Source organism: Maniola hyperantus, chromosome 16 (assembly GCF_902806685.2).
Source record: "Maniola hyperantus chromosome 16, iAphHyp1.2, whole genome shotgun sequence".
NCBI lineage: Eukaryota > Metazoa > Arthropoda > Insecta > Lepidoptera > Nymphalidae > Maniola > Maniola hyperantus.
The window spans coordinates 14,017,569-14,029,879 of NC_048551.1; the positions used below are offsets into that span (position 1 = coordinate 14,017,569).

The following is a 12,311-nucleotide window of genomic DNA, read 5'->3' on the forward strand; positions in this document are numbered from 1 at the left end:
TAGGCGGGCGAAGGCGGGCGGCAGGCTAGGCGGGCGAAGGCGGGCGGTCATCAGGCCTTAATCGCCAGGAGGGCATTAGACCAACTTCCTCCATTACGCAGAGGTAATAAATCCACTTGATTTAGTTGCGGTCGCCACTACTCTGCTGCAGCCTGACTTCGCTTAGGTGCTACACATTTACCTAATTCCATAGAGCTTATACAGTCTATTTGAGGTTTTAAGTTTCAGATTTAGACAGAAAACTTAACAATTATTTATTATTCGATTTAGGCTTGTGTAACCTCTTATATCAATGTACCTAATAATAACAATTAAATAGAATCACTGATTTGTACGTCTCATTGGGTTGAAAGCTAAAAGGCTTTCAAGGTGTTTATTCTCGAAGAAAGCTTGTCTCCATAGAGAGCTGTTTGAACGATTGTGTACCTACCTAAAATGAGTTTACCTACCTAAAATGAGTTTATCAATAAGTAAATTTTCCATTGTGTCTGTCTGTCTGTCAAGAAACAGACGGGTTACTTCCCGTTGACCTAGAATCATGAAGTTTGGTAGGTAGGTCTAATAGCACAAGGAAAGGAATAAAGCCGAAAACCGTGAATTTGTGATTACATCACAATATTGGATCTGGAAAGCTGTCTTACACAGAGGTTTCTCTTTATAATGGAGAAAAGAATAAGGCCAGGTTTTTCGAAATTCTAACGTGTTAGGAAACGGGATCCACATAAAACGATTTTCTTTACTTTTCCCTCGATATTGAAACTAATGGTATTGGAAATTCATGATTGTCAAATCAACGTATAGCTCAAACCGTTGGGTTGAAAAACTGTTGCATGTTTTCCCAATAACGTAAATCCCCAATAAGAAAGATTTTTTAGAACCTAAGCTCATGCGGACAAGGTTGCTAAAATTTCTACTATTTTTTTGCAATCCCGTGGAACAATAACCCGCTATCCCAGAAAAAAACTAAAGCACTACAGCACTAAAAGATAAATTAACTACTTAATACTAGGATATCAAAGGGATGCATCCATTTCGATGCAGTTTCTTCTAAACATCCTTTTAGGGGATGCTTTAGGGGTGTTGTAGCAATGTTGGGGAAGTCTTCAGACGAACAATTCGATTAAGTTTTCACCGAAGAGTGCTTGCTGAGATTTTTCACTCGCGGCAACGGTAAGGCTGCAGCCACACCCAGCGAGAAAAATATGCTAACGAAATATTATTTGCTTTATAATATGCTTTTATAAGATTTTTTAGATTTGCTCTCACACTTTAGACATTGTGTAAAAACCGGCTGAACTTTCAGTTGCCCACAAGATGATGTGGTGTAATGTTACAAATTATTGTGAATTTTTATGATTTTTGAGTTTTTTGCAGCTTCTCAGTAGAATCTGCATTCCGAACCGGTGGTAGAGTTACTGAAGTAGCATAAGAGACATTAGTTGTCTATTTGCACGTAGACTTGATCGTTGAATGACTAACATAAATCGGTATAGTTGAATGACTCAAGTCATTAAGCTCTTAAGAAATTAGCTCGAATTTGTTTTATTATAAAAATATTTAAACTTCAGTCTTTAATAATATTATCTACTTTTATTAATATTATCAAAAAGAGAGTCTTGCTTTAGTTTAATTAGGTTAAAAAAATTACATTGATTTTTAAATAAATAAAATATGTTTTTATAACAAAAAAAGTCAAAAATACCTGACCTGCTCTTACTATAAGAACTCATGTTGTTACTATTAGGTGCACCTGAAATATATTTCCTTTTTTAAAATTTAAATTAGTTATTAAGCGATAAGTTTAGTAATTCATTTATATATTGTTTATCTTTAATATTAAATCAAGCTTCAGTAACGTGGCTTAAATGAATATTTTTGGATAACATTGATTTTAAGGCTAATAAATATTTTCGGCAAAGCCAATTATCGATTGCTACCGAACTGTGACCTAAACTTGAGGCGTACCGTGTAACGTGGAAGGCGAGCGGTTCGTGCGCGCATTTCGTCTCCTAGTCTGGCGGCGGCACAACGCGGTGGTGTCATTTAGAAAGATAAAAGAGTGATGTACAAAGCAAGTGTATAATAGGCAGATAATTCACTAAGATGCACTTGGCGTGCATTACGGTCCATTTGCTGCAGCTCGCACTTTGATGTCTGAGCGAACACTTTCGTCGCCGACGTTCTAGTGGATTGGATAATAGAATTTCTTATTGTTTTCGAATATATTTTAAATTTCGCTATTTTATTAAGTGCCCCCGGAAATTAAAACCTTTTGATCGGCGATAGGTTAGCGAGTCGCGTATAGGTGTGAAGATCTCTGAAAGTGCACAAATTCAGAGAGTTTAATTGACTTAACAATTTTTCCATACAATTAAAAAGTCGGCCGACTATCGACCGATTGCTTAGTCCGTAATTACGTGGGTGACAATGATGACTGTTACGTTAACTTGACACTCGACTATAGGTACTCGACTCGACTGTAATTATTAAATTACAGGAACATCATGCATTTAATGCAGTAGAATTAAAAGCGAAGTTCAATTTTCATACTGAACTAATCGACACCCGCGACTTCGCCTGCGAAATTCGTAATTCCAGAAACCAATATTGAAATTATTAAAAATAATTGACAATTAATTAGATACTATTTTACACTTGCGGGCTAAAAATAAAGGATTTCATTCTTGAAAACTTATCACATAATTTACTAATTAACCTATTAATTTGTGATGAGGTACCTACTTAATCTATGATTGAATAGAAATTTTCTTAATCTATAAAAATATTTTTCTGTTTTCAGTAATTATGGAATTAATTAAAAATTATGACGAAAATGACTGAAATAAGGGAATATTATCAAGATACGAAAGTAGGTAATTAATTGCCTTTGAATTAAAACTCCACTTGACTACGAAGTCCCGCTCCTTTGTGAAAATTGATCCCCTTTTTCGAGATTAGTGCGCTTTAGGTACATCCTGAAATAGAAAAGGGACTTACTTTTTGAATTGTTTATCGTTTTAGTAAGTTTATACTAGAAATGATAAAAATTGTAAGTAGGTATCGGACCTGTAGGCACATTAGAAGGGTATCTTATCTATACCTACCTATAAAGATGTAAATTTTGTAAGTTTGTTTGTAGGAAGTAATCTCTGAAACTATAATGAACCAATTATGAAAACTCTTTTACCAATAGCAACCTACATTATTACTAAGTGACATAGGCTAGGCTATATTTTATTTTCAAAAAATTAGAGATCCCTAAAAAATTGTAATATGCTACCCGTGCGAAGGCGGGGCGGGTCGCTAGTAGGACCTATTTTATACAATAAAATTGAGGAAAAATCAAATAGGTAGATAGATAAAACTAATAGTCCGGTCGAAATAGAGATTCAAGGTTATAGTAATTCGCATAGAGTTGAAAAATCGGTACGAATGTTAGGAAAATAAATGAATTGTGAATAGTCCCCATCGATCCTAAATTTGCAAAAAAAACAAAAGTTCACAAAAATGGGTGATTTGCATTTTCGAGTTAAACTCTAACTTTTATCATAAAATAGGTCATAACTCCTACAAAATTCTAGATCATGCATTTACCTATCTATAAAAAAAACTCTTACACTTTTTCACTAACAATCATCATTTCTGAGATATCCCTAGTGATTCTTAAAGTTATGTTACTGCTCAGTGATGTATGGGGTAGTTTGACAATTGACATGCATTTTTTTAATTTATAGACTATTGCTTGGCTGCAATCAAACCTGGTGGCAAGTGATGATACAGCCTAAGATGGAGCGCGCTTGCCTAGAAGATGCCTATTCACTCTTGACTTGAAGCCGAAGGTACCCATATTATAATTGGAGGGGAAAACTGATGCTGGAAGGTTGTTCCAAATCTTAGCGGTTCGAATTAGAAAAGAGGAGGCAAATCGCTTCGTACGTATCCGTGAAATTTCGACTACGTACGGGTGCAGACCTTGGCGATGCCTTACGGTACGATAGTAGAAAGGTGAAGGAGGAAAAAGGTAGAAAAGTTCTTCGGCACACTCTCCGATATACCTATATCCTGTAGAATACCGATGGACAGGCAACTTTGCGGCGATGTTCCAAACTTGAAGTTTAGAATTGACCAGCGCTTCGTCACCAATGAGTCTTCTAACGCAACGGTCCCCGAACCCAATGCATCAACTGATACTTGGCAGAGCCATCCCATAAAGTATGACTGCAGTAGGTACTCCATGCACTTGAGTTTTGTGCTTGGTTAAGAATCTGTTCCGGCGTGAAGTACCGTTTGACTTTGTAATGTTGTTTGACATGCATTATGATCATGGTGATTCTTAGGGAAAAAAGTGTAAGTATCTACCCTGAAAATCTTCTTTTTTCAAGGTTTTAATTTGCCTCTTTTAATTAGGTATAGTAGCGGTAACAGATTTGCATAACTGTACTAAACAATCTAACGCAGCTGAGGTGGAAGGCATAAGCTTAGGTACCTATCATCATCATCATCATCGTCATGAGCAACCCATCGCCGTCTCACTACAAAGCACGGGTCTCCGCTCAGAGTGAGAAGGGTTTTGGCCATATACCATGCTGGCCACGTGCTGCTTGGCAGACTTCACACGCTTTGAGAACATTATGGAGAACTCTCAGGCATGCAGGTTTTCTCACGATGTTTCTCTTAACTGTTAAAACAAGTGATATTTAATTACTTAAAATGCACATAGCTCCGAAAAGTTAGAGGTGTGTTCCCGGGATCGAACCCTTGACCTCAGATTAGAAAGTAGACGTTCTAACCACTAGGTTATCACGTAGTTTTTGCATGGACGTAGTTAAACACCTGGAAAATTATATAGGCTTCTTTTTATCCCGGAAAATTAAAGATTTCCCACAGACTATTTAAGAAAACCTAAATCTACGCAGACGGAGTCGCAGGCATAATCTAGTAGGTACGTGTCATAGTAGGTACATAAGAAGTCTTAAATTAAAGCTCTGTACCTCAAATTGATATAACATAAACACTAGGTATTACATAAAAATAAAATGCGACCCCCATTCTTTAAACCAAAATAAACGAATTCAAGCCCTCCCAGGTAACTCTCAGGTGAAAAACCCATACAGCTAAGTACATAATTAATATGTAAGCGTGGCAGCCCTCGTAATCAGGGCTGAGACAAAGCGGCGGCCATCTTGCAACCGCCCGCCCGCCCGCCCCTCACCGCCGCGCATGCCGCCGAAGGCTGTATGCACGCCGTAGCGATATGATTGCGCTCTGATTTGGTAGATTCATTTATGTATGCGCTTAAGGTGCGGACTCACCTGGTGGAGGCTATTTTTTTTTTGGTGGTTGTTAAGTTATACATGAAACTAGCTTATTCCCGCGACTTCGGTTTCGTGGACTACACAAATTTCAAAGCCCTATTTTCCCCCCTTAGGGTTTGCATTTTCAAAAATCCTTTCTTAGCGGATGTCTACGTCCTAATAGCTATCTGCATGCCAAATTTCAGCTCGATCCGTCTAGTAGTTTGAGCTGTGGCCTGTGTGTTGATAGATCAGTCAGTCAGTCAGTCACATTTTCCTTTTATTGTGTAGTCCACGAGAAGTAGGTATTAGTAATAATTTTAAGAAGGTATAATTAAATATCACTTGTTTTAACGGTGAAGGAAAACGTCGTGAGGAAACCTGCATGTCGTAAAGTTTTCCATAATGTTCTCAAAGTTGTGTTAGGCTGCCCTTCAAAACTCTTCCAACTCTGAGAGGAGACCCGTGCTCTGTAGTGAGCCGACGATGGGTTGGTCATGATAGCTACGTACCTATGAAGCGCAGTTGTAATATACCTAATGATAAAAGCATTGAAATAGGTAGCTGCGCTCCGTAGGTGAATTATTAATGAACAAACTAGGAATTTTACGATCAGCCAGATCCATCTAGTAGTTTGTGTTGATAGATCAGTCAGTCAGTCATTCAACTTTTTCCTTTTATAATTTTACAAGAAATAATAATAATAAAAAACTTTCGGTTTCGAAATAATTATTTTAATTAACTAATATTTTTTTATTGATCACAATAAAATTATTATCTGTATTTTAATGAATTTAGCAGTATAGTTATGAAAATCGATCTTGTCCCTCCCGAGTTTTCACCCCTATGTCGTCAACATTCCATCTTCGCGTACGAAGTTTTTCCTGTCAATTATAATCCGGGTATCTTTAAAACAAGAGTGAATAGGCACCTTCTAGGCAAACGCGTCCCATCTTAGGCCATATCATCACTTTCCATCAGGTGTGATCGTGGTCAAGCGTGCGCCTATAACGAATAAAAAAATAAAAAAAATAATAATATAGAAAGCAAGTAAGAGCCTCCGCGTAGACCAATAAATCTTAAGTTGACTAAACATTCAAAGTGAAATAATGAAACTTGGTACCTACCTACAGCAAAAAAGCATAGTACCAGGTACCTACTAATATCTGTTACCTATTGTTGACACATACTATTACAATCTCCATTTACACTTTCCCGCCACCACAAAGACACTCGCACTACACTAGCACTACACTAGCACTACACTAACACTACACTAACACTCCACTACAAAACAAATAAAACTTCGCTTGTAAAGAAGTTCGCACATTTGTACGCGTCGCACGTTTTTGCTTGTGTCTGTCTGTGTGTCTTCTTCGTGTCTTCAATTTTTATTTCGAGAGTTTCTTGCTGGCTTTTTTCAGTAGAAACAACCTTCCGAATAGGTGGTAGAGTTTTGCTTTGTGAAAAGTGAGTTGGCCTACAATAAATATTTTATTTCATTTCATTTCAAACTTAGAAATTCGAAATTGGTTGGTTTCTTTGCAGAACTTTTTTTCTCAAATAATGAACTTATACCTTAATAGATTACGTACTTAGACGAATTTTAAAGAATAGGGTATTTTTCATATGGGAAGGTCAAAAAGTTTCTATGCGATTCCTAAAATCCAAATCCACGTGAACGAGTTACTTACGGCAATTATTTCAGGTAAAAAATAGTTAAGAATAACGCTTAGGTAGACGTCAGAACCCTATAGCTATTCACACATTTGATTGATAATCAAAAGCAAATATCTGGTGTGATTTGAAATAATACTGAACACTATTGCGTGCGGTGCATTTGACAGATGCAAATATGCGATCAACTTTAGCTACACGTAGTCTCAACCACCATATAAAGATGCAGCCCACATGTCCCGTATTGTCAGGATGTAGGGTTCATTGTCGTAAAACAAGCTGCTTGCGAGTCGAGAGGCTCGGAAGCTGTGAAAAATGAACATCTCTTAGAGCCGAGATTAAAAATTATACGCTTTTGTCTTGAAGCGAGTGTGTTTCAACTAAGATGCATTTCATATAAAAAAATCTTACGTTTTGTAAAAAAAAAAATAGTTTTTAAATATTGTCATAGCTGGGCAAGATATTTCATACCTATTCATAGAATCATTTTGTCTATGGTTGCAAATATTGCATAAGAAGATTATCTTGTATACTAGTTAATTAATGTCTGCGACTTGTCCGCCTGGATTTTAAATCTTTATAACCTCCGTGGGAGTAGGTAGTGAAGTGAATAGTGATGAAGAGCTAATCGAGGCTATTAAGTATTTATTTATTTTACATCTAATTGGAACGGCAGTGTCACTTACACTAACTAGATGATTAATTAGCAAGTTATACATTGGCAAAAAAAACCGACTTCGATACACAAACACTAAAAACTGAAAAATAATTTAATTTATTACCGAATATATTATGTATACAAGAGTTAATATAGTTCCATAATAATACTTTTTGGTGCCGGTGCCAATTAGCTTTAGCTGCGCGAATCGTCTAGACTTCATATTTTTATGAGACTCCACAATGGCACCTCATTGGCACCGACCCCAAAAAATATTATTATGGAACTATAATATTAACTCTTGTATACATAATATATTCGGTAATAAATTAAATTATTTTTCAGTTTTTAGTGTTTGTGTATCGAAGTCGGTTTTTATTTTTTTTGTAAATTTTTTTTATTTCACAATTTTTAGTGGCCCCATGGAATTATGCTATGACTGCTTAAAAATCTACTGTTTACTAAGCTATTACACTGATCGCGAGCAATTTACTCTTATCCGTTGAGGAGTTCCAGTATCTATCTTCGAAGATGTTCATCAGATCTTCACCAAATTTAAATGGGACCAACTTTGAAGTATACCCTTTCAAACAAAAACTTTCAGACTTTCATTTTAAAGAGTAGGTAGATATACACGCTAGGTACCTACAACAGGTTAGGTACCCATGTCATATATGTTAATTAATAAGTACGATGATATTACCTACCCAAACAATTGAAAAAATAAATGATTGTTTAATAAGCAATCACTGTTTGAAGAAAATTATCTAAATCAAAGAACCTAATCAGAACTCAAATCCTAATAATTAACCGTTAATTTAAAATACAAGAGCGATTATGCGCGTGTGTGCCATGTTGATTTTGTTCAAGCTAATTAGAGCGTGGCTTCGGCCGCTGTATGTGTACGGGGTATTGTACTGACTACTGAGTTAGTTAGTTAGTTAGTTAGTGAGTAAGTAAGGGTGCACTCACCGGGCGGCGGCAGTGCTCGTCGCTACGGGCCGGCGCTCCCGCTCGACTCTTGAACAAAATCATCACGTCAGAATTTGACCCACAAATATTACTAACCCCAAAACTAAGTGACCCCCAGTTTCAGAAACGCTGTACAATGATCAAAACAGCGAATCAGTTTAATAAACGTTGACTAAATTATCTAAGTAAATTAATTAGTTTTCATATCATTATCATGGTCAACCCATCGCCGGCTCACTACAGAACGCGGGTCTCCTCTCAGAGTGAGAAGGGTTTGGCCATAGTCTACCACGCTGGTCATGTGCGGATTGGTAGACTTTACACACCTTTAAGAACATTGTGGAGAACTCTCAGACATGCAGGTTTCCTCACGATGTTTTTTAATTAAGTACTTAAAACGCACATGACTCCGAAAAGTTAGAGGCCCGGGATCGAACCCCCGACCTCCAATTAGAAGGCGGACGTCCTAACCACTAGGCTATCACAGCTTTTTATATAAGATCAACTCATTATTAGTTAAAGATGTTTAAAGTGATACCTAATTTGTTAACGATTCTGAAACCCGATCAAAACTATCGTTGATCAGTTTTCAAAGATATTTTGGATAAGTATCAGATTATTTAATTAATCTTTCAGAATCTGGAGGTCTATCTACTGATAAAGAGATTTACCTATGTTAAACGTACTTGTGCCCGCGACTTCATCCGCGTGAACTACTCAAATAAGCCCTTATTTTACTCTGTTAGAGGTTGAATTTTCAAGAATCCTTTCTTAGCGGGTGTCTACGTCATAATAGCTATCTGCATGTTCAGTAGTTTGAGTTGTGCGTTGATCACCGAGGAGAAGAGATCAGTCAGTCAGACAGTCAGTCCGTTTTTCCTTCTAGATATAATATTTTAGCCAAAGCCCTAATTATAAAATTGATATTTTTGTCTACACTAAGTACCTAGATATTTTTATATTTGTTTGACTTTAGACTTAGAGAAATATCTATTAGACTTCGGCCTGGGGGCACTTCTAACTTTTCGGAGTTATGTTATGTGCTTTATGTATCTTGGTTTAACTGTGAAGGAAAACATCGGAGAAAACTTGCACGCTTGACAAGTCTTTATAGTGTTCTGAAAGGTGTAGGTATGAAGTCTAACAATCCGCACTTAGAGTGGTGAGCTATGGCCTAAGCCCTTCATTCTGAGAGGATGCTCAAATAGTGCGTCGGCTATGGGTAGAGTTGATGACGATGAAACTGAAGTTGGTCTAATATTCCGCATTTTGCAACAGCTCACATTAACATTTCCCTTCACTTTATGTTTTCCCACGTTCCAACGTTAGGGCAGGTTTAATAAACGTATTTTCTAGCTTTTTCCCTTTGCTTTCTAAAACGAGCGAATAAGTGAATAAACGCAAACTATGTGCTTAGTGTCTAAAAGCACTCACATACTTATCTTTGCCGACTGGTAGTTGTACGTTCTGACGTTACATTACAATGCTTTTTGTGTCTCTATCGTCTATGATAACGCACTCACCACTCTTTCAGCAAAATAATTTATTTCTATTAAAACTAAAGTTAGAAATTTTTAAAGACAATAATTTTTCACTTAAAACGTTCAAAGCTACACTCGTCAGCGTTTTACGAAGCGCGCGCGTATGTAATTATTTTCACATTATTTTCATGTAGGAAAAGTTTTTATCTGTGCAATAAGGTTTATGGAGCATCTAGGTTTTAAAATACCTTCTACTTCACTCGGAGTTGCGTGTAATACGCCTTTGTCATTTGCAATTAAAAGAACTGTAATCTGTATTACCGAAATAATGTACTGGCACAATCTAACATTCACAAATTACAACAGTTATAGAACAATACAACAAAATACTTTCTTACACATATCTACTCAATTCTTATTAATTTATAATAAACACTGTACTTACCTCATTCTTTGGAAATAAGAAACCGTAAAAAACGGGCCGAATTGAGAACAAACTCCTTTTTGGAAGTCGGTTAGAAAGGGAAAAACATACCTACTTTTACTAAACTTACTGTACCACAAAAGTCACTAAATAAGTACACCTTGTGAATCATTTTTCAAAATATGCTTCTGCTTTAAAATGCCTGGATTTTGTAAATTGTGTTAGGTACATAGCTAGTTAGCATAAGTAGACCATGATTTTTGTAAAATTAGAAATTACTCTGGTAATTAGAAATCAGTGAATGCATGTGGGGGTATTATATTTCTACAAGATTAAGAAACTGCAAAAAGGCCATCATATTCTATCCGGTCTGCCTTCTAGTTTTGTAGGTATTATACTTCCAGACGCCACAGTCTAGCGCCACCTGAATCCAGCGGCTCCCTGCAACTCGTTTGATCTTCCACCTAGTGGGGGATCTTCCAATACTGCGCTTTCCGGTGCGAGGTCGCCATTCCATCACCTTGGGACCCCAACACTTAAATCGGTTTTCCAAACTATGTGCCCTGCCCATTGCTATTCAGGTTCGCAACCTGCTGAGCTATCGGCTATTCTACTTCTCCTACGCATCTACCTATATCGATGTTTGCAAATAAAAAATAGCACCAGTGGTAGGAAAGATGAGGGGTAATAGGCTGGCGTGGTATGGGCATATACTGCGGAGGGAAGAAAGCCATGTCACTAGAAGAATGTTACATATCCATGTGGAAGGAAAAAAAGGGATCCTCACTAACAGTCCTCACAACACTGTAGCTCTCAGCACTTTTGAAGATAGGCTTAGATATAGACGGATTTCGCACAAACTTGGAACAACTTGGAAGTAACATGAAGTAGGTACTTAGACTAATATAAGTAAATAGGTCCTCACCGAGCAGCCACGGCGCCACGTTGTCGTTCTCCTTGGCACTCTTGAGGATGGTCTCCGGGAGGGGCAGCGAATGCCGCACCATGGCGCCGTACAGCCCGTACTCCGCCATGATGGTGGATCTGCCCCAGCACTTCTCCGTCTTGCGCCATTTCGCTCGTCGGTTTTGAAACCACACCTGGAAGAGGAATTCCGGTCAGTTTTACTTGTCCATTAGTTAGTTCAAACTTAATTATTTATTTTTGTATGTAGGTCTACTTTTTATACGCTTAGAATAGCTATCACACGATTTCGCCTGCGTGTATTTAGGTTTTTAAAAATTTCGTATGAACTGTTTGATTTTCCTAGATAAATCTAGTCTATGTCACCACCCTTACTGTATATACATACGACACCCTTTGGGTTTGGGTATAGAACTCTAAAAAATATTTTACAATACGCAATACTTAGGTAATAGAAAACAAACATTCCACACCAGAAGTAGGAGGCAAAAGGCACTGAGTAAAAAACTGAAACTTTTTGTCGTCGCTGAAAAGTGTTCAGTAACAAACGCCGTGATTGGTGGATATGAAGGCTCGCAGCAGCAGCGCCGAGCCCGCAGTAACTAAGCATATAAACAAACCAATTAGCGCACACAACGCGGCTAGATTAAATTTTCAAATTTGGAACCGCGCTGCGCTGTGTGTTTAGTCAGGGCTGGCCAAGCAGTTCCTTTCTTTTCTTTTTTGTAACACTAGTTTTTGTTTTAAGTTAGCTTTAGTTTTAAGTTCGCGTAATAATTTATTATCACCACTAAGTATATCTTACAAATACAACAACTGACTATCAAAAAGAGTAATTTATTACCTACTAGCTTATGCTCGCGACTTCGTCCGCGTGGACT

General features: G+C 37.3%; 1 protein-coding gene across 2 annotated transcripts in view; it reads right to left on the reverse strand.

The window, feature by feature from the left end:
• The window catches only part of LOC117989806 (visual system homeobox 2-like), a 153,565-nt gene that overhangs the window by 10,471 nt on the left and 130,783 nt on the right, over window positions 1–12,311 (reverse strand). For both annotated transcript variants that reach the window (XM_069503877.1, XM_034977218.2), the window contains one exon: window positions 11,432–11,606. In XM_069503877.1, coding sequence (XP_069359978.1) covers window positions 11,432–11,606 — 175 coding nt within the window. The remainder of the gene's footprint in view (window positions 1–11,431; window positions 11,607–12,311) is intronic.